The following is a 26273-nucleotide window of genomic DNA, read 5'->3' as shown; positions in this document are numbered from 1 at the left end:
ACAATCAAAGTGGAAAACCACACTACAGGCTGATCCAACTGTCAAATGAGGCTCAGTAGTGTGTGTGGCCTCCACGTGCCCGTATTACCTCCCTACAACACCTGGGCATGATCCTGATGAGGTGGCGGATGGTCTCCTGAGGGATGTCCTCCCAGACCTGAACTAAATCATCTGCCAACTCCTGGACAGTCTGTGGTGCAACGTGGCTTTGGTGGATGGGGCGAGACATGATGTCCTAGATGTGCTCAATCTGATTCAGGTCTGGGGAATGGGTTGGCCAGTCCATAGCATCAATGCCTTCCTTTTGCAGGAACTGCTGACACACTTCAGCCTTAGGAGGTCTAGCATTGTCTTGCATTAGGAGGAACCCAAGGCCAAACGCACCAGCATATGGTCTCACAAGGGGTCTGAGGATCTCATCTCTTTACCTAATTGCAGTCAGGCTACCTCTAACAAGCACATGGAGGGCTGTGCGCCCCCCCCCCCCCCCAAAAAAAAAAATGCCACCCCACACCATTACTGACCTACCACCAAACCGGTCATGCTGGAGGATGTTGCAGGCAGCAGAACGTTCTCCCTGGCGTCTCCAGATAGTCACGTCTGTCACATGTGCTCAGTGTGAACCTGCTTTCATCTGTGAAGAGCACAGGGTGCCAGTGGGGAATATGCCAATCTTGGTGTCCTCTGGCAAATGCCAAACGTCCTATATGGTGTTAAGCTGTAAGCACAACCCCCACCTGTGGATGTTGGGCCCTCATACCACCCTCTTTCTGACCGTTTGAGTGGACACATGCACATTTGTGCTCTGCTGGAGGTCATTTTGCAGGGCTCTAGCAGTGCTCCACCTTCTCCTCCTTGCAAAAATGGCGGAGGTAGCAGTCCTGCTGTTGGGTTGTTGCCTTCCTACAGCCTCCTCTGCGCCTCCTGATGTACTGGCCTGTCTCCTTGTAGCGCCTCCATGCTCTGGACATTACACTGACAGACACAGCAAACCTTCTTGCCACAGCTCGCATTGATGTGCCATCCTGGATGAGCTGCCCTTCCTGAGCCACTCGTGTGGGTTGTAGACTCTGTTTCGTGCTACCACTAGAGTGAAAGCACTGCCAGCATTCAAAAGTGACCAAAACAACAGCCAGGAAGCATAGGAACTGAGAAGTGGTCTGTGGTCACCACCTGCAGAACCACTCCTTTATTGGGAGTGTTTTGCTAATTGCCTATAATTTCCCCGTGTTGTCTGTTCCATTTGCACAACAGCATGTGAAATTGATTGTCAATCAGTGTTGCTTCCTGAGTGGACAGTGTGATTTCACAGAAGTGTCATTGACTTGGAGTTACATTGTATTGTTTAAGTTTTCCCTTTATTTTTTGGAGCAGTGTAGTATCATTAAGGTTCCAGTAATTTATCTAAACCGCAGCCAAATTCTATCTCATAATTCGGATTTAGAGGTCTCTGTGATATGAGCGAGACGCCTATAATTGAGGATTAGTAGATCGCCGGCTATATATAGCAGCCTGGGATATAGTGATGGGAGACAGTGACTTGTGTCATGGTCTGGAGCTTTCCTCATTCAGACGGGAACACTGTGCCATTTGTGCAAGGCACAATACCACAGTAAACTCCATGGTTACCGCTGGGAGACGGAAAGCATCATGCATTTCAAATTGTCCTTAGAATGAGGAGCTTGTTATATGCAGCTGCAAGGAACAGGTGAAGGTATTTATCTATTTCCCCCCCATTTTTTTTTTTTGGCCCACTTAAATCCTCCTCTTTATGTACTTTATGAAATGCCATGAGTGGATTTAAGGCTGCCTGCTGTGGACTGTAGTGCTCCTGCAGGAGGTAATGACATTGGCCCTTATTTACGAAGAGTGGAGTGTAGGTTTCTTTGTGGGTTTTAACCCCTTAAGGACTTAAGGGTTTTTCAGTTTTAAAAATCATAACCCTTTCAATTTTCCACCTAAAAATCCATATTATGGCTTATTTTTTGCGTCACCAATTCTACTTTGCAGTGGCATTAGTCATTTTACCCAAAAAATGCATGGCGAAACAGAAAAAAAAAATCACTGTGCGACAAAATCGAAGAAAAAATGCCATTTTGTAACTTTTGGGGGCTTCCGTTTCTAGGCAGTGCATATTTCGGTAAAAATGACACCTTATCATTATTCTGTAGGTCCATACGGTTAAAATGATACCCTACTAATATAGGTTTGATTTTGTCGCACTTCTGGAAAAAATCATAACTACATGCAGGAAAATGTATACGTTTAAAAATGTCATCTTCTCACCCCTATAACTTTTTTATTTTTCCACGTATGGGGCGTTATGAGGACTCATTTTTTGCGCCATGATCTGAAGTTTTTATCTGTCCGATTTTTGTTTTGATCTGACTTTTTGATCACTTTTTATTTATTTTTTAATGGTATAAAAAGTGACCAAAAATACGCTTTTTTGGAATTTTTTTGCGCGTACGCCGTTGACCGTGCGGTTTAATTATTGATATGTTTTTATAGTTCGGACATTTAGGCACGCGGCGATACCACATATGTTTATTTTTATTTTTTTTACACTTTTTTTATGGGAAAAGGGGGGTGATTCAAGCTTTTATTAGGGAAGGGGTTAAATGACCTTTATTAACACTTTTTTTTTCCTTTTTTTTTTTTGCAGTGTTCTAGGTCCCATAGGGACCTATAACACTGCACACACTGATCTCTTATGCTGATCACTGGCGTGTATTAACACGCCTGTGATCAGTGTTATCGGCGCTTGACTGCTCCTGCCTGGATCTCAGGCACGGAGCAGTCATTTGTCGATCGGACACCGAGGAGGCAGGTAAGGGCCCTCCCAATGTGCTGTAAGCTGTTCGGGACGCCGCGATTTCACTGCGGCGGTCCCGAAAAGCCCGACTGAGCAGCCGGGATACTTTCAGTTCAGACGCGGCAGTCAGCTTTGATCGCCGCGTCTGAAAGGTTAATACAGGGCATCACCGCGATCGGTGATGTCCTGTATTAGCCGCGGGTCCCGGCCGTTGATGGCCGCCGGGACCGACCCGATATGACGCGGGGACACCGCGTGACCCCGCGGCATATCGTGGGAGCCGGCGGAGGACGTAAATATACGTCCTGCGTCGTTAAGGAGTTAATTCCCTACAAGTTATTTTCCACGGTATTTACTAAGGTTTCCCTACATTTTCCACTTTCCCTACACTTTGCTTTTCTTACACATGCTCTGATCTGTCTGGTTTTCCTCAGCTGAAATCCACCACATTTTGTGTGGAAACCTTAGTAAATATGTAGTTTTTTTGTGAAAATGTCGGGAACACGCCCCTTTTTTGAGGTCATGCCCCCTTTTCTTGGTGGTCACGCCCATTTTTCAGGTTTTCTTAGCAAAATGGAGATTTAGTCGGGTTTTTTTCAATTGTGGTGCAAAATCGCAATGCGACAGAATCTGGCGCACAACCCGACAAAACATGTCGGGTTTGCAATAGTAAATGTTCACTGACCCTCAATGGCTTTGTTCGTGAACGAGCTCTGTAGAGAATTGTAAAAAATCGGTAAAAAAAAAAAAATAAGAATAATGAAGTTAAAAAATAGTAAATGTTTGTCTTTTAATTTACCTCTTTAAGCCTGTTCATACTTGAAAATACAATTGTGAGGGCATACCTGCCATAGAGATAGACTATGCAGCTTCTTTGAGACTCTCTGAGAATAGGCATCTAGTTAAAGAGTCCCACATGAGCTACTGGGAACTGACAAGCAAAGTCATAGAGGGGGGAAACAAGTACTAGGCCCTTTTTGTCTTGGGTAGCTTAAAGGGGTTCTCCACTGCCATGTCTTCCGGAGCTCCGCACGCAGCGTCTGGAAGTTTATTACTCCGGACGCTGTGTGCGGGCTTCCGTGTTCGAGGCCACCCATCGTGACGTCACGCCCGCCCCCTCAACGAAAGTCTATGGGAAGGGGGCGTAACAAGGGGCGGGCGTGACATAACGAGGAGGCGGGCGTGACATAACGAGGGGGCGGCCTCGAACACGGAAGCCCGAACACAGCGTCCGGAGTAATAAACTTCCGGACGCTGCAAGCGGAGCTCCGGAAGACAGGGCAGTGGAGAACCCCTTTAATCTAGCACCATAATGGGGATCCCATTTTAATCCTTGTTATGGGGAGCCCTGTCTCTATGCACAAAAGACAGAGTTGAATAGGGCAATAGTTTTACTCTGGATTGAAAGAGCTGATTAAAATGTATGGTTTCATAATATCAATACTCTAATCCACTTTCAGCCTTAGGCCCCAATAAGTTGCCTAAAAACTACTGAAATAAAATATATTCTAATTTCGATTTAATTAAATTAAGGTCGAGGGTTTGACAGCAATAAATGGCGAACCAATGCAATTGAAAGTCAATTACTTTAGCTCTTTGAGTCACCCATGCCCGACCTTCCATTCAGTACAGTACATAGAGTACAGGACCTTACCTTAATGTACCTCCAGTTTCATATAGGGGCATATAGAAAATGTTTGTGTCAGATTCTGTACATCTGCAATGTACTTTGTATTACGGAGCTATTCTCTCTTAGAATGGATGGTCCAACGCATAACACCCTGCAAACATGCTATGGCAGCATATAGAGTACAGTGACCCCCGACATACGATCATTTCAGCATACGATCACTCGCAGAGGCCATCGCATGTTGAAGGCAGCATCAACATACGATGCTTTTGTATGTCTGGGCCATCGCATAAACGTCTATCCGGCAGCGCTGACTGCTTCAGCTGCCACCGGATAGCCGTTTTTAGGTGCCCCGTGTGGTCCGCTGACGATCACTTACCTGTCCTCGGGGCTCCGGAGCGTCCTCTTCGGGATCCCCTGCATTGTCAGTGCTCTCCATCGTCATCACGTTGCTGCCCACGCCGCCCCGTCATCCAATAGGAGCGGCGTGCGTAACAACGTGATGGCGGCGATGGAGAGCGAGGATGCCGGGGAAGCAGAGGCCTTGCCGGAGCGTCGGGGACACCCCGGAGACGCGGCGACAGCGATGGACGGCGACATCTTGGGCAGCGGTGACAGTCCGGAGCGGCGGGGACACGTGAGTATAACCTCCAATACCAGTGGTCTTCAACCTACGGACCTCCAGATGTTCCAAAACTACAACTCCCAGCATGCCCGGACAGCCAACGGCTGTCCGGGCATGCTGGGTGTTGTAGTTTTGCTACATCTGGAGGTCCTCAGGTTGTAGACCACTGTCCTATACTTTACATTGCACGGATCCCTCAACATGCGATGGTTTCAACAAACGATGGTCCATTTGGAATGGATTACCATCGTATGTTGAGGGACCACTGTATTGGGATCTTTAGTACAGACCCCATGTGCACCCATAGGTGTATTTTATACCAAGAATAAACCACCGGTGGGGTCTGTCGGATGCTTCATATGTTAGGTTGTTGACAGATCCCACGGGGAACACCTAGATTAGAACTGTAATGTGCAGGGGCAGCTGTCTCCCTATATAACACTTATAACCTAATAACACGAGTCAGTTGGGGATTTGTCGTTTACCACTTCGCCTCTTTATCCAATGTTTCGTACGCAAAGAGCCATGAATTGTTAATGAACTACTTTAGATTTTAATCTTAAATCCTTCCAATTCTATTGACTGTTCTGCTTTTACGGCAGTTGTTTGAGTAATGTAAGACCCAAGATTAGGTAGTGCTCATGTCAGTGTGCTGCTGGTAAAGCTCAGTAAATATGTAAGCTGTATCTGAGTCCTTATGATCCATTTTTTTTTTCAATAGTTAAATTCAATCCATTGTTTCCTAACATGTTATGTTCACACAGGAAAGATGTGCTGCAGATTTTCTATTCAGATATGTAGATGGAAAATCTGCATAATATCTGCAGGAAAATGTGCAGTAGCAAATATTCACCATATTGTGTGGATCTTGGGGTGATATGCTGCTGCCGATTTTCTTGAAACAGTAAGAATTGCTCAAAAGAAAAGGTATGAGAGGGAACCACAAATACACCACTGCCAGTTAGTATATTCGTATCCTATGGAGGAATCGGGATCAGCAAACTGGTAGACCACTTAATAAGCCTCTGCGGAGGTGCTCAGTTCTAACAGACATATTCCATAGCAAACCATAGGAATACAGAGATGAATGAACTCACTGCCTTCAATTTGGGCCTTTAATTCTTCGCTACTTCGGGCGAGTCTGCGGGGAGGTATCTACGCACATTACGGGGCACTCTGAGGCGACAGCCATTTCGTACGTAAAGACATACTTATTCTGGCCTTAGTGGTTTTTTATTTATTTATTTTTTCAAAATAACTACCTAAATTTACCAAATGCTGTCTATTGCTTAGGATGCTTTCATACCATTTTTTCTTCAAACGGTCACCGGATCTGGCAGGGAAATGTGAAAACCAGCTGCTAACCGTATCCCTGCCGGACCCGGCCCGCATTTCATTCAGATAGTGACTATTGTCGGCTGTTTTTTGCACCGTATCCGGGTTTGTATCCGAACTGAAAGCCACCGCATACCATGGTTTTCAGTCTGGCTAGAAAACCGGATATGGTGCAAAAATGAGCCGACCGGAGTAACTATCTGATTCAAATGAATGAGATGCGCCTCGGTTCTGGTGGGGATATGGTAGCGGCCAGTTTTGACATTTTTCCGCCCGATTTAGGTGACCATATGAAGAAAACGGGATGTGAATGCACCCTTAGACAGCATGAACTTAAATGAGACAGTCTGTAAATTTTACAGTAGCTCAGGCTGATAAAATTGGCACACCCACACACATAGTTTTAGACTTTTTGACACATTTTGGCACAGTGTGTCACATTATAAGCCACATCCTCTTGTTGCACGAGCTGTGGAGTTTGTCCATAAAACATAAGGAAGGAGATTTATCATTCTTTTCACACGTATGGCTTTTATATGACTTTTTTTTTTAACTTACATTTGCTTACGTATGACCTATTTATCAAATAGTCACACGACCTTGCTAAATAAATCACACGTAAGCAAAAATCGGGAAACCCGCTTAATGTTAATAGCTGAAGTTCTTTATCTACCCTTTATTACCAGTAGCGTTGCTAGAGAGTGCATGCCCACACAGCTAAATAGCTGATAGTGGGTTTTGGGTGTCCGTGCAAAGGGACAGACCCAAAAACCGACTTGTGTGCTGCGCTTCTCCAGGATTAAACAGGCAATTTCGGCAGAGATGCTGTGTAAACTTTTTATTTCTCAATGTACGGTGGTAACGAGCAATATAAGTTACAAAAGTGCAGGACAACGCGTTTCTAGAGGGGAATCCTCTCTTTGTCAGGTCCATTTATATAGTGTAAGTTGCAAGTATTTATACAGTCTGGGCACTTCAAACTTTTCAAATTTTGGCGGGTAGCTGAGGTCACTGGGGGCTGGGTTGTGACGTCAGTCCCCGTGACCTCAGCAATAAATGCTGAGGGCATCAGCAGGGTATATCTATAACATTAAGAAATTTTCCCCCATTGATACCAATAGACCTATTTAGGTCTATGGCAGAGCTGGCTGGCTTCACATTGAAGGTGAGCAGCTGTAGGTCTGGCTAAGTCTTGGATGGTAGACCAGAGAACACAGTGTTTGAATGGGGTTGCGAGTGTATATTTAACTCTGAGTGACAGCAAATGTCAATACTCTAACTAGAAAATGGTTGAGATGGAAGTAATTAAAGTACTTTGTGGTTAAATTAGAATGCTTGTGGTTGCATTAGAACATTCAGTTAATTGTGATTGACAGATGTGGGAAGTTATTCATTAGGTATCAACCGATCATCGTTTTTGCCGATATTCACGATTTTGGGCGTTATCGGTATTGGCAATTACCTTGCCGATAATCCGATAATGCACCGCCCCCCGCACCGGTCCCACCGCGCCGCACCACCGCATAATTCCTAATCCCCACCGCCGGGAGAGGGAAGCTTTGATTGGTGAAAAGCTTTTCACCAATCAGAGCTCCCATGTTCCGGCGGCGGGGATTATGAATTATGACACCGTATACAATATTACCCCGTCGGGAGCGCATGTGCCGCCGGCTTTTACAGTTAATAAATGCTGATCGCAGCGCATCTCTGGATAATGACCTGCTGCGATCTTCACCTAAGCCCATGGACTATAACTCCCATCATGGACGAAGTTTGTTTATGATGGGAGTAGTAGTCCTAAAACGTGTGTTGGTCCCTCATGTCCCTCGCTGCGCTATTTGTGAAGTATACTATCAGCAGTGCATCTGCTGGCTGGGAAGCGGGCAGCATTGCGCTGCCTTCCCCGGCCAGCAGTATGATATGCTGCTGAAAGAATACTTTACAGATAGCGCTGCAAGGGACATATGTATGCGCTCGCTGGGGGGGGGACACATAAGCAGTAGGTAGCATAGCAGGGGGGGGGGCAATATATATATAGGTAGAGCAGCGGGGAGTGTAAGTTAAAATGGGTGTTAATTTCTTTTTCTGCAGACATATGCACTTTTTGTAAGCCAGGTTGGACCTGGAATACCTATGCAACTTTTAAACGGAGATGCGACTTTTTTTCTTCATAAATAGCGACTTTCGCGTTTGATAAATACATGACCACTTAACAAAGTTCCAGCTTGAGCGAGAGTCAGTTTGGATTATCAGACCCACAGTCATGCAGAATTTACAGACAATAAAATGTGTCCTTATTACTTTTGTGTAAAACCCACCTTACGGATATTTGGGGGCCCACATACACGTCCATGAAGGGCACCTGGGTTACCAGGGAATGCTTGTTGTATTCCTCTCTTTGCTGTCCTTGTTAAACGCGCTCCCGGCTCTCACTACTAGAAAATCCAATGCACATTCTTTATTCAGCATTTCATCTACTCTTGTTATTATCACCATTTAGACGTAGCCCTGAAATAAGAAACCACGGATCAGAGGAGATGTCCGGTACGGACTATTCTTATTCCATCCTGCCCGGGCTGCAAAAAAAGAGAGAACAAATGTTCATTTACGTTCCTACGTTTCCCCGGAGCTTTGCAGCAGCTGATCGGTCGGCCAGGCTGTCTACTTCCTGCTTTCCTTAGCCCGGAACGTCACACGGCACTTCAGCCTATCACCGGCCGCAGCGATGTCCCACCTCTGCCTTAATTTCCTGCATTTGCCTTAATGACTGTAGGAGTGGATTTTCATTGCTTTGCTGCTTGTTGTCGCCGTATAATTGTTTTAAACATCTCTGGGGGGCCCTGACTGGTCAAACTAAATGGACGCGCGATCTGGAGATGTTTATTTTTGCTCGGTGAGCTGCTGCTGTTTGTTCTGGGAGACCCCTGTAGGTTGAAGAAACAATTTCAGCCACATGTATTGTACTGTAGATTATGGTAAAATCTTGTAACACTTTAAGGGTACGTTCCCACACGGCGTATTTTGCTGCGTATTTGGTGCTGTGTATTTTCATACCCATTGACTTCAACAGAGAAAATAAAATACGCAGCAGCAAATACGCCGTGTGGGAGTGTACCCTAAATGTATTATTTTATGTCTGCCCACAACTACGTACTCAGCAGCTATCTATAGTAGTGTTCACTGTCCGTTTTCCGCACCAAAAAGCAAAGTAAACATATATGTGCAGGAAAGGACTGAATGTAGTCACTAGTTGACTACCTTTGGGCCATTAGGGTGAATGGGGACACTGCCAGAACGTAGCAGTCTAGGTCAGTTTCCTGTGCCACTGCACCAGACTGTCCAGTCAAAGTGTATGGTAATGTCACCGTATGGCAGTGTTTCCCAACCAGGGTGCCTCCAGCTGTTGCCTTTGGCTGTCCAGGCATGCTAGGAGTTTGGCAACAGCTGGAGACACTGCTTTACAGTGTACATGGGCTGCTGCATCAACCTGTGTTTAATGATGTTACCATACACTGCCACTGGACAAACTAGTGCGGCGAGGGCCTGGGAGTAAGCAGAGGAGTATTTATTTATTTATTTTTGCTAGCAGACAGGATACCCCCTTTAAAACTACCGAACTACAACTACTATGCCTACAGCTGTCGGGGTCTGTTGGAAGTTGTAGTCTTCAGATAGAGATCAGTGATCTATCAGTCTATCTACAGTATTTAGCTATCTAGCCACATGGTGGGGGGATTTATCAGTGGTTTTTGCAATTTCCGCATATTTTTTGTGTAAGGATTGAGGAATTCCCCTGTGGATTGCCAGAGGCAAGATGCAGGTGCTGCAAACTTTCTGCAGCTGTACTCGGCATCCCTTCTGGCACTCCATGCAGTGGTATAGGGTATGAACAGAAATTTCAATGAGGAACTTTTATAAAAGTTTTTTTTAAGGGAAAAAATTCAGCAGAACTTTTGAGTCTGCTTAACTCCTATATAATATGATGGCAGGAGATCAGACTGCATGTTCTTTGTGACAGGTTCCCTTCAGAGCGGTATTCACATCTTGTACAGTAATAGTGTACTTCTAGGACAGGGGTCTCCAGCTGTTGCAGAATTCCGGCTGCCCACACATGCTAGGAGTTGTAGTTTTGCAACAACTGAAGAGTCACTTCAGTATCATATATCATATGTCATCACTTTATAATCGTCCTCTGAACTTGAGAATGATTTAGCATTGTGGTCCCTTTAAGTCTTTACTTGTAGTGAATTTCTGGGGTCATTATCTACACAGTCGTAATGGTGAAGGGGTCATAGAGGTAGGACCCCTGCAGATTATAAAGTGATGGCATATCCTGTCAATATCCCATCACATTATAAAATTGGAATACCCCTTGAAGTGAAAGTAATAGTCACGCTGCTCATAGAGCGTTACTCAGCTTTATATAAACACATAATAGCATGTAAATACCCCTTTAAAGGATATAATGAGATTGGGGATTTATATGGAAATTATTATATGACAACCAATAAGAACCCTTTAAATTAACCTCCACAGAATAAATAAGAAATTCCCACCCCTCAGACTCCTTAGAAGGATAGATTTCTTGGTCTGCAAAAAAAAACTTTGTCACATGACCTTACTTGGCTCTGGTGATTGGCTAATGGTGCTTGGATATTGAATGATGTGTATGTCAAGTAGGAAATCCTTTTTAACACTTATGTTCATCTTCTTTCCAGGTTGCTCTGGTAAGACATAAGGATGAATACGTCAATGACAAAGGGCCGGGAAAAAAGGACTGGCACGACTATGATTACATGAGACAAGACCACGATAGACTAGGTAATGTGGACCCTTTTTTCATCGGTGATAAATTCTTCCTTGTTTTTTGGTCATTATCATGTAGTTGTGATGTGTATAGTAAAAGCCCATCGGTCCGCGATCCAATAGTCGGCCAGTGCTATGGGTCTGGCATTTTCAATTTTATTTTGGAAGCAGTCATTTGGATTTTTTATACAGGATTCTTAAATAAACACCTGGACTACTTCTGAATTAATAATATATTCCAGAAAAAAAGTCTGGCAGTATACGAATGCCACAGATGAGGGACTATTGGAACTCTCTTTATTAGACAATTTGGAGGGTCAAAAGCTTTATAAGATGTTTTGAATACATTTTCCCTTTAAAAGGTTTGCCCCAAGATAGACATGTGAAACATCAATGGATAAAACAGACCTTATTGCTCATCTACATCTTGCACAAAGATCCTGTGCTTCTCTGCATGCGTAGAAAACCAACAGGTCAAAAAGGCCTCTGAAAAATGAAAGAAGCAAACTGATTGGTTGCTATGGACAACTTTTCCTCTGGACAGGTTTTGATAAATCTTCCCTATATAATGTGCAAGCCAGTCACGTCATGGCCACATGTGTATCGTGTTCCTAACATAATGCCAGATCACATAGGAGGAATGGCCCAGAGGCAGAGCAACCCCAATGCTGCCCGACCTAGCCCCTAGCTCTTGGCTGTACCACCCTACAGACATGGCGCCACAGCAGTAATGGCCGCCATCCAGCACCACACCAGTATGAACAGACGACAAAGCTCACTTACCATGTACTTACAGTCAGAGGACTAGGAGACTGCCAGGAACAGGGCCCTATGCAGTTTCCTGCCAGTTAAATTGGCCTGGGGTATATAGGTTGGGCAAGATAGACATGTATCACCAATTCATAGTATAGTGTGTGATAGATGGGGGTCTGACTGCTGAACACTCACTGAACACAGAAACAGTGGTCCTATGTCCCTAGTTTAAATGAAGTGGCGCTCAGTCACATAGAAATTAAATAAAACCGTAACACACATGCTTGACCACCACTTCATTAAAATGGGGGACACAGTACTGCCTTCTCATGATCAGTGGGAAGCTTCTTTAGAGAGGACATGTCAGGTCTCTGAAAATGTCTATTATGGTAAATAATTAAATTCTGTATAAAGTAAATATTTAGAAGTTTGTTTTCTTAGAACATATTCGTATGGATTTATCAAAACCTGTCCATAGAAAAAGTTGACCAGTTGCCCATAGCAACCAATCATCGCTTCTTTCATTTTTTTAACCCCTTAACCACTTAAGGACATAGGGGGAGATTTATTAAAACCTGTGCAAAGAAAAAGTTGCCCAGTTTCCCATAGCAACCAATCAGATCGCTGCTTTCGTTTTGCAGAGGCCTTGTTAAAAATGAAAGAAGCAAGCTGATTGGTTACTATGGGCAACTGGGCAAATTTTCCTCTGCACAGGTCTTGATAATTCTTCCTCTTAGGGCATAGGGAATTACGGTCACCTCCAATCATTCAACAGGCACCCCATGCAAATCCCCAACCCCACCCCCCATGTCAATTCAGACTGGCGATCTGTGGCGATTCCGGGTCTTCGGTCACCCGGAAAATAAGGGGGGACCGAGGCTGTCCAAAACTCCCCCTTTCCCCCTGCTATTGGTCGGGCAGAAGCGACCGTCCAATAGCAGATCGGGGCGGGGGGGTTTAAAGTTCGGTTCCCCCGCTCTGCCCACCCACGGTAGTCCGGGCAGAACAGGGAAACTGTGCTGTGACTGGCTGTCACTTACCGGCGGTGATGAGGTGCGGCTTCCTGGTGCAGACTACGGAAGGCGGTGAGTTGTTGCCTAGCAACATCTGGAGGGCTACACTTTGGAGACCACTATACAGTGGTCTCTAAACTGTAGCACTCCAGATGTTGCAAAACTACAACTCCCACCATGCCCAGACAGCTGTTTGCTGTTTGGGCATGCTGGGATTTGTAGTTTTGCAATATTTGGAGGGCTACCGTTTAGAGATCACTGTGCAGTGGTCTCTAAACTGTGGCCCTCTAGATCTTGCAAAACTACAACTAACCAGCATGCCCACACAGCAGTTTGCTTTCTGGGCTTGCTGGGATTTTTAGTTTTTCAATATCTGGAGGGCCACAGTTTGGAGATCACTGTGCGGTGGTTTCTAAATCGTGGCCCTCTAAATCTTGCAAAACTACAACGCCCAGCATGCACGAACAGCAAACTGCTTTCTCGCCATGCTGGGAGTTGTAGTGGCGTGCCTCTAGTTGTTGCATAACTGTACATGCTGGGAGTTGTAGTTTTTGCAACAGCTAGAAGCACACTGGTTGGAAAATGCTGAGTTCGGTAACAGAACCTCACTCAGGGTTTTACAACCAGTGTGCCTCCAGCTGTTGCAAAAGTACAACTCCCAGCATGCACGGTCTGTCAGTTTTGTAGTTTTGCAACAGTTGGAGGTTTGCCTGGCAGGGGTTTACAGTGAGTTTTATGCTTCAAGTCTGAGCTGCGGCAAACTTCTAGCAGGAAACTCGCCGTAAACCCCCGCTAGTGTGAATGTACCCTAAAAACACTACACTACATAAAATAGAGGGTAAAACACTACATATACACCCCCTTACACTGCCCCCTTCCCCCCCCCCCAATAAAAATAAAAAACGTATCGTACGGCAGTGTTTCCAAAACGGAGCTTCCAGCTGTTGCAAAACAACAACTCCCAGCATTTCCAGACAGCCACTGACTGTCCAGGCATGCTGGGCATCTAGCAACAGCTGGATCCACCCTCTTTTGGAATCACTGGCGTAGAATACCCCTATGCCCACCCCTGTACAATCCCTAATCTAGTCCTCAAATGCGCATGGCGCTCTCTCACTTCGGAGCCCTGTCGTATTTCAAGGAAACAGTTTAGGGCCACATATGGGGTGTTTCCGTACTCGGGAACATTTAAACTACGAAGACGTGGTCAAAGATGGCAGGATGTGCACAACCCAAAATGTCGATATGCATTTATACTGGGGATGCAAATCCTGCACTTGAGGTCCCTTGCTGTGGGCAATCCCCAGCATAAAAAATGCATACAATGGAGGATGCCTGCAAAGAACCACAAGTACCACAATGGCATCCTACACTAGATGAGGTGTGGATGTGTAACCTATCAAGAACAATTATGTTACAAATTTTGGGGTGATTTTTCTCCTTTTACCCCTTATGAAAAGGAAAAGTAGGGCTCTACACCAGCCTGTTAGTGTAAAAAAAATAAAAAATGTTATACTAACATGCTGGTGTTGCTCCATACTTTTTATTTTCACAAGAGGTAAAAGGAAAAAAAGACCCCGGAGTACAGACATACCCCATATGTGGACGTAAAATTCTCTGCAGACGCACAACAAGGCTCAGGAGTGAAAGCGCATTTGAGGCCTAAATTGGTGATTTGCACATAGGTGGCTGATTTTACAGCGGTTCTGACATAAATGCAAAAAAATGTATACCCATATGTGACCTCATTTTGGAAACTACACCCCTGACGGAACGTAACAAGGGGTATAGTGAGCCTTAACACCCCACAGGGGTTTGACAAATTTTTGCTAAAGTTGGATGGGAAAATGAAGACATTTTTTTTTACTAAAATGCTGGTGTTACCCTAAAAAAAATTTCCACAAGGGAATATAGGAAAAAAAGCCCCCCAAAATTTGTAACCCCATTTCTTCTGAGTAAGAACATACTCCATATGTGGATGTAAAATGCTCTGCGGCAAACTACAATGCACAGAAGAGAAGGAGCACCATTGGGCTTTTGGTGGGAGAATGTGTCCAAAATTGAAGGCCACGTGTGTTTACAAAGCCCCCATGGTGCCAGATCAATGCCCCCCCACATGTGACCCAATTTTGGAAACTACATCCATCATGTAATGTAGTAAGGGGTACAGTGAGCATTTACACCCCACAGGTGTCTGACAGATTTTTGGAACATTGGTCCGTGAAAATGAAAAATGTAATTTATTTTAACTAAATGCACCAAAATTATTATGTTTACAATTGTCCCCTTCTGACCCCTATAACTTTTTTATTTTTCTGTATACATGGCTCCTTTTTTGCGCCGTGATCTGAAGTTTTTATCGGTACTATTTCTGTTCTGACTTTTTGATCACTTTTTATACATTATTTTAGGGTATACAAAGTGACCAAAAATATGCAATTTTGGACTTTGGAATTTTTTTTTACGTATAGGCCATTGACCGTGGGGTTTAATTAACATTATATTTTTATAGTTCGGACATTTACGCAAGCGGCGATACCACATATGTTTTTTATTTTTGTTTACATATTTTTTTTTTTTTTTATGGGAAAAGGGGTGTGATTCAAACTTTTATTTAGGAAGGGGTTAAATCACATTTATTAACTTTTTTTTTCAAACTATTTTTATACTTTTTTTTTTAGCCCCCATAGGGGACTATTACTTGCAATACTTTGATTGCATACACTGAACAATGCTGCGCCATAGCATAGCATTGGTCAGTTTAACCTGGGCTTGATTGCTGAAGCCTGGATCTTAGGCTTGGAGCAATCAAATGCCGATCGGACAGCGTGGAGAAAGGTAGGGCAGCTCCTGTTGTCCTCTCAGCTGTTCGGGTTAATACCGGACATCAGCCCGATCGGCGATGTCCGGTATTAGCCGCAGGTCCCGGTTGCTATCGGCAACCAGGACCTGCGGCTAATACCGGACATCGCCGATCGGGCTGATGTCCGGTATTAACCCGAACAGCTGTGAGGACAACAGGAGCTGCCCTACCTTTCTCCACGCTGTCCGATCAGCGTTTGATTGCGTTTGAAGCTTCTGCTTCTGAGTGCATTTCACATTACGGGAGCCGGCCACGGACGTAAATATATGTCCGTGGTCATTAAGGGGTTAACAAGGCCTCTGCTAAATCAAAGAAGCAATCTGGTTGCTATGGGCAACTGCGCAACATTTCCTTTGCACATGTTATGATAAATCTCCCCCAATGATTGTGCGGTTCCTCTGTTGCTCCTCCTGGAAGTGTATGAATAAACTGACTACTGAGCGTTACCATTCTCCTTGTCAATTAGGTATGTCACTACACACTCTGACAGTCAATGCTGAATGTGTCAGACTGTATAGGGAGGCATCTTGTGGACAAGAAAGAAAAGTAACACCAAATTCTTAATTTATACAATTACAGGAGAAATAAACAAGCTATGGGATCTTGGTCCAAGCATGTTCTGCTCCAGCGTGCTATAGCATGCATATGTTTCCCTATGTGTTATATAGCTTGTACAAAAGTCTCCAGATATGTATTTTTTACTGTGTTTGAGTGCATTGCTTATAATAAATGTAAACTTTCCATAGGAAATGGTGAGCAAGGAAAACCTTTCCCGATGACTGATGCAGATCGTGTGGAACAAGCGTACCGTGAGAATGGATTTAATATATTTGTCAGTGATAAAATCTCCCTTAACAGATCTCTTCCAGACATCCGACACCCAAAGTAAGTAAATCATCAATGTTTAGCTGAAAGTTATATAGTCGGCAAAAGAGAGACGGTCACATCCTCTTCCTTATCACTAGACATCAGTGGTTAATGATTGTGCATGAATATTGTTTAAAGTGCTAGTTAATAGTGAGAATTTTATTTTAATACTCCACTTTTTTTCAGTGTTCACTATTTTTCAGCTCTGTACAGCTAATGGGCTTTTCCAGGACTAAAAAATGTGTCTTAACGGAAGAATATCAGATTTGCTCATTCACATGGCAATTTATCCCTCTGGAAAAATTCCATGACGGAAAATTCTGCCATGTGCAAGGTGCAGCAGAATCCTGTTGAAAACAGTGGGAGGCTGCTGCATCAGAATTTCTAAGATTAATTTTATAGTTGTATTAGGATTAGAAGTGATATGGAGAGAGATCAGGAGCTGGACTGTCTTTGTACCTAGAGGCTTTTGATAGCTTTCAGTTGCAGTCAGTAACCAGACTGGGCGCAAGCTCTGATGCCGGTTATATAGCCCTTTAGATGCCACTATCAGTGCTGACAGTAGCATTTAGATGGCTATAAGTTGCACTAGGGTAATGTCTAAAACACGATTGGCCAAACTTACTATTGCAGCCTACTCTATGCGAATGGAAATAGCTCTGTGTAAGCAGGAAGAGAAAAAGGAACCTTCAGCATGCTGTCCCATAAAATCTTTGTGGAACTTCTTTTTAAAATACAGGCATTTGATCCTCCAAGACCTGTTCAGAGAACATGTGTTTCTAGCATGTATCACCCTTAGTCATAGTCTCACAGCCCAGTATAAGCCAGATGGGGGCACTTCTTCCTCATACACTGGGTATATGGGGCCCTGTGAATATGTTCGGTATATCCCTCTAAGCACTTCTCTGGCCCATGTGTTTAACACATATACATATCCTGATGTGAACAGAGCCTAAGAATAACATTAGTTATCATCAGTGCAACATTGACCATACCATGTAACTACATGAATGCTTCAAATGTTGTATTTGTATGCCTCCTCTCCCACCCGCACTTAGACTTCAATATACGGTAATAGAGCAAAACGACACAGCCGGTACTAGTATTAGTGGGTGACCACAGTTAGGACCATATAGTGTCTTATTTGTAAGAAACTGCCAACCTTTTAATCCATGTGAGCTTATATCTGGTGGGACTAGATATACAGTACATTAGATAATCATGGAGCAGACATTGTTGTGGACCTCATGACAAAGCACCTAACGCTGTCTAAAACGTTTGTTGCGAACAAGGTCTCCGTCCACATCCAATCCTGCCATGTTGTTTTAAAGAAACTTTAATAAAGGACTGTATATTAACATTAAGGGTGAGTGCCACTTTATGAATGCTCTACTTCTACATTGTTTACTTATCGAACGTGAATAGTAGAGCACCACTTGGGCATTATCCTTGTGGTTTTCACCGTAATGCTTCCCACTAGTTCACACTACAGCAGGCATAGGCAACCTTCAGCACTGCAGATGCTTTGGCCTACAGCTCCCATGATGCTCTGACAGCCAAAGAGCTGACAAAGCATCATGATAGATGTAGTCCAAAACATGCAGTGCCAAAGGTTGCCGATGCCTGCCCTACAGTGTCAGCCTTGGTTCTTTTTTATTTATTTTTTTGCTACAGATTGCATATAGATAACTTTTTCCATTAAAAAGAACTGGATATAAAACTTTTAGAAGAATTTGTAGATTATACTGTATAGCAGATCAGTAAAGAGGAAGCTCATAATCTCACTTGGTTGCGGTACGGATCAGTAGGCACGGTGTCTAATTTCCTCTCATGTAACCTATTATTTGAATTGCAGTGACAGAGAAACCCAATCTTAATTTTCAGTAGGTGCAGCTAGCGCACTCTAGTTCTGCATTCAGCTGAGCTAATAAGAGCGAAGTCCTCCGTGTGAAGGTAGCAGACACCCGTGTGAAGTCTGCTCCGCATAGTTCACTCCAAGAGAAGGCTAAAGCTTCTCAGTGATACAAATGACATATGTACCAGTGGCCTATATTCACTCCAGAAGTGTGGAGATCTGTGTGCTGGGGATATATGCCACAGAATAAGGGGACCAGAATAAAAGCAACAGCTAGGGGATCGAGAGAGATCAAAAGGGATAGCAGTAAAGAAGAATCGAAGGAGAGCGGAATGAAATGAAATGGAGAAATTGGAATAGATGGAAGTAAAGAGAGATAGAAAGATAGAAAAGTTAAGGAGGTGATAGAAAGATATAGAAATTAAGAGATGGAAAGACAGATAATTATAGAGTGTTCAAAACATAAGGACTGAGAGGGGAAATAGACAGTGAGGGACATAGGAGAGAAAGGTAGGTACCGCAGGTAGATAGAAAAGCTGATAGAGAGAGATTTAGAAAGAAACATTTTTAAAAAGATGGAAAGAGCTATAGAATATGTAACAGTTATTTGTGCATTCTTGGCTTTGACTAGGTGTGCATGGCAATAAGGTAATGTCTGAGAGCAAATTGGAAAAGTAAACTGTCCGATCCTTTTCTCTGCCCTCAGTAAAAACTTGGGACACCCTATACACGTCAGATTTCTGTCAGGCATCCGGCCTCACAGAAATCACAGGATTGAGGCATCCCAAAGTGTCTCTGAATACAGGGGTGTGGAAATAAAAAAAATAAAAAACTACTTGTCCAAGGGACTAGAGCGGAACACAATCTACTTGTCCCTCAAGAAAATCCACTTGTCCTGGTAGATAAAATAATTTCAACCAAAATAGTCTGATTCCCCCCCCCCCACACACACACACACACTAGACCACCAGTGACGGTTATAAGATTCCTTTAAACACTGCTGTCAACTTAGGCAGCGGTCATATAATGGTTTAATAGCGGCCATGGTGATCGCAGCATGCCAGGATATTAGCGGCGGGAGAGCTGTAGCTGGCTCCTTGTACACCCGAGGCAAGCCCCCCCATCTGACCCCTATAACTCCAATTTTTCCATATAAAGGGATGAGGGTGATCTTGTGTGACATGATTTGTAGTTTTTATCTGAACTTTTATTAGGAAAGGGGCTTATTCACATGTATACGCACTTCTTAAAATATTTTAATCACTATCTTTCAATCTTCATAGGGACTTATACACAGAGTCTTTTGATTGGAAACCACTGAACGCCGCTGTGTTACTGGGGGGGGGGGGGGGGGTTCTGCTTCTCCAGTTTGTGGTGCATTTTATTTACTCTAATTATGTGTCAGAAAATGCTGGAAGTTGCATTTAGTTAGTAGATAACTACAACTCCCAGCATGCCCTGATACAGCCTATGGTTGTGTGGGTGTTGCAGCATGTTGCACTGTATAGTAGGACAGTTAAGGTTATTGTGTAACATGCTGGGAGTTGTAGTTTTGGTTTGTGTCAGCTGCAGAGCCATAGTCTGTGTCAAGGAATACTGGGAATTACAGTTAGTAACTACAACACCCAGCATGCCCTGATACAGCCTATGGCTCTGCAGCTGACCTGAACCAAAACTACAACTCCCAGCATGTTACACATTATAGTTCTACAGTTTAGGTTATGGTGCAACATGCTGGGAGTTGTAGTTTTGGTTCGGGCGTGTTTGCGTGCAACCGTGGGGCTCTTGGTCGGCAGGAGAGTATGAAGGGGGCGGGATTCTGGGGGTGCAATTTAGTGCGGGTGACCAGAAGCCACTAAAAATAAATAAAATTAGATGGCACAACTGGCAGCAGCACTTGTCAGTTCGCCCTTGTACAAAACATACATGCATACACAGATTATACATACACATATACATACACCGGCCACTGCCCCCTATATTATACATTACATACATGCATCATACATACACATATACATACACCGGCCACTGCCCCCCATCATACATTACATACATACATCATACTTACACCGGCCACTGCCCCTATATTATACATTAAAAACATACAGACAAATCATACATACACCGGCCACTGCCCCCTATATTATACATTACATACATGCATCATACATACACATATACATACACCGGCCACTGCCCCCCATCATACATTACATACATACATCATACATACACCGGCCACTGCCCCCTATATTATACATTACATACATGCATCATACATACACATATACATACACCGGCCACTGCCCCCCATCATACATTACATACATACATCATACATACACCGGCCACTGCCCCCTATATTATACATTAAAAACATACAGACAAATCATACATACACCCGCCACTGCTCCCCCCCCACATCATACATTACATACACCATACACACATCATATATACATATACACTCACACCATAAATATACACCATATATATGCACACATCATACATACACCTGCCGCTGCCCCCTATATCATACATTACATACACACATCACACATACACGGACACCATACACATATACACTTCATATATACACATGACACATACACCATACATATGCACACACCATACATACACCCACCGCTGATACACCCCCCTAATCATACATATACAACCACCCTTCCCGCCGCCTGCATGCTCGGCCTCCTCACCTGAGCCGGTGTGAGGTGAAATCCCCAGCCCGTGCAGTGCAGTCTCCTCACACACGTCCTCTCCCCGCTCTGTATTTTCCCCCGTGAATACTTGAAACCTCCCCGTGATAAAATAGGTCCTGTGTAGACAGAGCAGGGGGAAGGGAGAGGCTGTGTGTGGGGGAGGGAGAAGCTGTGGACGTCCTCATTCTCCCCCTGTCTTCCTGTGTTAGGCTGGGTTTACACTACGTTTTTCAACTACGGTTCCCACATACGATTTCATTAGTGAAAACGTATGGAACGGTATTAAAAACCGTATACATAGACAAAGCATTGCAAACCGTATGCACCCTGATGCATACGGTTGCATACGGTTTGCTTGCAATACGTTTTTAAACAGTACTTCAAACCGTGTTTGACCACGGTTTTGACTCCAGTTTTAAAACCGTATTGCAACCGCATTGCAACATGGAAGTCAATGGGAAACGCACATGTATACGGTTCCTTATGGCAAAACCGTATGCGTTTTTTCTTTGCACATTTGCATCCTAAAGTCCCCACCCAAGACCTGTCCCATTAAAAATGGACAGAATTTTCAAAAACATATGTTTTTTTTTTTTTTTTTTTTTAAATAAAAATGGACGGAACAGTATGCACTTTTAAAAACAGTATACTGTTTAAAAACGCATACGGTTTACTTTTTCCCATACTGTTCCATCCGTTTTTTTCCCATACGGTTTTTGATAGAAAACGTATGCGGGAACCGTAGTTGAAAAACGTAGTGTGAACCCAGCCTTATGCAGAGCTGCACTCTCCATCCTCCAGGAGGGGGCGTGGCTTAATCATCTCCTGCAGACGTGCGACCTCGGGCTCTGCGCTCCCTTCTGAGATGCCCTCACACCGGCTGGGGGGCTCTGTGCAGCGGCCCCCGGCTACTGAAATCCGCTGGGGGCCGCTACTGCCCCCTCCATACACCCTAAGTGCCGATGTGAGGTGCAGACTTGCATCGGCTCCTGCACCTCACACCGGCATTAAAGAAAAATAAGGGAGAAGTCTGTCCCTGCTAGCCCGATACAGGGCTAAATCTATAAAAAGTTCACCTGCCCGGCACCCAAAACTACTTGTCCTGGGCGTTGGGCGATAGGATTTCCACATCCCTGGAAAACTTTGTGCTTTTGATAATAAAACACCTGTTAGGGCTGGGCGGTATATCGGTTCATACCAAAATTTTTGTGCTGCACGATATGAATTTCAACCCATACCGCAATACCAGTTCGGCTCCTCCCCCTCGGGAATGAATTTTAAGCCCAGCGCTGTGCTGTCCCCACATCGGGGAACCAATCATATGTGGCCCGTGAACGCTGTTCTCCCCCCCCCCCCCCCCCAATTAATTGTCAGCCCAGCGCTGCGCTGTCCCCATTGGGAACTACTCACATGTCACCCACAAGCGCTGTTCTGCCCCCCCTCCCCCCCCAATTAATTATCAGCACTGCGCTGTCCCCATCGGGTTAAATACTCACATCACCTGCAAGTGCTGCCCTCCTCTTCCCCCTGTTTGTTGCTGACGCTGACACTCTATACTGTGCGGTATCCCTATGCCCGGGCTGCCAAAAATAAACTTTAACTCGCCTCCCGTTGGTCCAGTACCGGCCTCATCTGCTTCCTGGGGACGGGAACGTCGGAGAGCCGTCAGCCTATCACCAGCCGCAGCGATGTTCCGCCTTGGCCGGTGATAGATTGAGCGCACTGTCATGTAAGAAGCCGGCCAGAGCTCCTTATATGACAGTGGGCTCAGCCTATCACCGGACGAGGTGGAACATCACTGCGGCTGGTGATAGGCTGACGGCTCTCCGAAGTTCCGTCCCCACCATAAGGCCGACGTAGGAACATGCATTAGTTTATTTTGTTTACCTTTTGCAGCCCGGGCATAGGGATACCGCACAGTATAGAGTGTCAGCGCCGGCGGCCGCAACAAACAGGACGAGGAGGGCAGCGCTTGCGGGTGAGTATTTACCGTGATACACACATTTGGTCATACAGCCCTAACACCTGTCTACCAAAATAATAAATCTCGCATATGGTTATGAAGGTTTCTCTTCTGTCACTGCTCTGTATTTTACTTAAAGGGGGAGCAGTTTCTGCTTCAGAGCTGCACCTACAGTAACAAGGGAATAGAAGGTAGTCATAAAGCCGCTGCCATGCAACGGATGGCTAATCGTAAAAACAAAATGCTAAACTTGGCTGTCGCTTATGGAAATATGGCTTATAGGAATAGACGGTGTCCTTAGAAAAATTTCACAAAGTATGGAACAGGTGTTGTGATTCCATCATCTCGCTTCTATTCTTCCTTTTTACCTCGCTACACTTGCTTATCCTGCTTCGCTTCCGGTTTGTGTACTGTGGTTTGTACTGTTAAATAAAATCTGTATCTATTTACAAATTTACTGAGTGCTGTTTCATAGGTGGTTTCTTTATACAGTACACTATTACACATTGGGGGGTATTTATCAATTTTGCCTGTTGCCAGTTTCTTTTTACCCTTTTTTTTCACTTTGGTTTTCGTGGACATGCCCCAAATTTATCATTTGGTGCAAGTTGTTAGTAATTTTGGCTCAAATGTTGAAATCAGCTGTTCACAGCGCCTTTTACACAGAACTTACCACCACAGAGGACGCGTATTTTACCCTGTAGAGCAGCCATTTCGGAGTCCCTCCTGCAGTATAAGCAAGCGAGTCTCTCCTGCAGTATAAGCAAGCGAGTCCCTCCTGCAGTATAAGCAAGCGAGTCCCTCCTGCAGTATAAGCAAGCGAGTCCCTCCTGCAGTATAAGCAAGCGAGTCCCTCCTGCAGTATAATCAAGCGAGTCCCTCCTGCAGTATAATCAAGCGAGTCCCTCCTGCAGTATAAGCAAGCGAGTCCCTCCTGCAGTATAAGCAAGCGAGTCCCTCCTGCAGTATAAGAGCAAGCGAGTCCCTCCTGTAGTATAAGCAAGCGAGTCCCTCCTGCAGTATATCAGCAAGCGAGTCCCTCCTGCAGTATAAGCAAGCGAGTCCCTCCTGCAGTATAAGCAAGCGAGTCCCTCCTGCAGTATAAGCAAGCGAGTCCCTCCTGCAGTATATCAGCAAGCAAGTCCCTCCTGCAGTATATCAGCAAGCAAGTCCCTCCTGCAGTATAAGCAAGCGAGTCCCTCCTGCAGTATATCAGCAAGCGAGTCCCTCCTGTAGTATAAGCAAGCGAGTCCCTCCTGCAGTATATCAGCAAGCGAGTCCCTCCTGTAGTATAAGCAAGCAACATGAGTTATTTTCTTTTGTGGGGTTTATAGCCACCATGTGAAATGGATTTTATTTTCAACTTGGGTAGTTTTTTTTGTTTTTGTTACGTTAGTGCAGTGGTCTTCAACCTGCGGACCTCCAGATGTTGCAAAACTACAATTCCCAGCATGCCCGGACAGCCGTTGGCTGTCCGGGCATGCTGGGAGTTGTAGTTTTGCAACATCTGGAGGTCTGCAGGTTGGAGACCACTGCTTTAGTACTTACCTTTCCTGAACCTGTGTGGCCATGTCCAATGCTGGCTCAATGGAGGGTAAAGGTTCCTCAGAGACAACTATGTCGCAGGATAGTATTGAGCAGCCCTGGAGGCGTCGCTGCTTTCACCCAAAAAAAATTTTTAATGTATTTTGACGCCTTTACATTTTCTGACATTGCTAAGTGTGTTTTCTATGTGCAAAATTTCTTGTCGGGGATTTGCGCCAAAAAAACTGGATTTGCACCAAAGATCGATTGGCGTAAATGATGAATTACTGACTAAAGTTAAAATCACACACAGGACCGTGCGATTTTGAGAAAGTTCTAAAAATGACAGTGGAGAAGAGGCGCCAAACTTTGGCACAAAAAGGCACTGCGCCAAAGTATTGCGCCAAAGTTACGTTAAAAAAGACACATAAATCCTTTGATAAATACCCCCCCCCCATTGTTCCTTGGCATTGCTCTTGCCAGTTCTCTGTGTACCTATGTTATTCATAATAAAACAAGTTTTTCAACAAAAAAAAAGGAATAAAAGTTAGGACCAGTTATCTGCAGCAAAATGTACAGCAATAAAACGGGCTTGTAAATGTCTTCTGTTTCATTCAATTTAGTTAGGAAAATTCTGGCTTGGTTTATAAGGTTGCAAAAGACCAGAGTCCCATCAAGTTCAACCTACAACCCTACTGTGCAGAGGAAGGCAAAAAAAAAAAACACAAAAAAAACAAACCTATGAGGCTGATGCCAATTGCCCCATTAAGGAGGAAAAAACCTTGGATCAACGTTCTGTCCCCATATATCTAGTATCCATAATTTGTAATATCATTTTCCAATAAAAAAAACATCTAGGCCCCTTGAACTTGTTTGAGTCAGACACTACATCATGAGGCAGTTCCATAGTCTCACTGCTCTTACAGTAAAGAATCCGCGCCTGTGATGATAATGAAACCTTCTTTCCTCTAGGCGTAGAAGATGCCCCCTTGTCATGGTTACCGACCTAGTTATGAAAAGATCATTAGAAAGATCTCTGTACTGTCCATACATATATTTGTACATTATCAGATCGCCCCTAAGACGTCTTTTCTATAAACTAAATAACCTCTAAGTCTTGGTCCTTTAATCCTCCCATACCCTTAAAGGGGTACTCCTAGGGGATAAGGTACTCCTAGGGGATAAGATGCCTGATCGCGGGAGTCCAGCCGCTGGGGACCCCGTGATCTTCCACGACACACCCCGTTAGAATCAGCCCCCGGAGCGTGCTCACTCTGGGTCTGATTACTAGCGATCACGGGGACGGAGCATAGTGACGTCACGGCTCCGCCCCCGTGTGACGCCCCCTCCATAGGCTTGCATTGAGGGGGCGGAGCGTCATGTCACACGGGGCGGAGCCATGATGTCACTATGCTCCGCCCCCTCAATGCAAGCCTATGGAGGGGGCGTGACACTCTCTCTATAGGCTTGCATTGAGGGGGCGGAGCGTGATGTCACACGGGGG

At 44.6% G+C, this 26273-nt stretch overlaps 1 protein-coding gene across 3 annotated transcripts in view; it reads left to right on the top strand.

Moving 5' to 3' along the window:
* The window catches only part of GALNT10 (polypeptide N-acetylgalactosaminyltransferase 10), a 211708-nt gene that overhangs the window by 110899 nt on the left and 74536 nt on the right, over nt 1-26273 (top strand). For all 3 annotated transcript variants that reach the window (XM_056516826.1, XM_056516828.1, XM_056516827.1), the window contains exons 2-3: nt 11124-11226; nt 16587-16725. In XM_056516826.1, coding sequence (XP_056372801.1) covers nt 11124-11226; nt 16587-16725 — 242 coding nt within the window. The remainder of the gene's footprint in view (nt 1-11123; nt 11227-16586; nt 16726-26273) is intronic.

The sequence above is a fragment of the Hyla sarda genome, chromosome 4, assembly GCF_029499605.1.
Source record: "Hyla sarda isolate aHylSar1 chromosome 4, aHylSar1.hap1, whole genome shotgun sequence".
Taxonomy (NCBI): Eukaryota; Metazoa; Chordata; class Amphibia; order Anura; family Hylidae; genus Hyla; species Hyla sarda.
The sequence above is the reverse complement of the archived record's forward strand: the minus strand, read 5'-3'. Positions and strand labels throughout refer to the sequence as shown.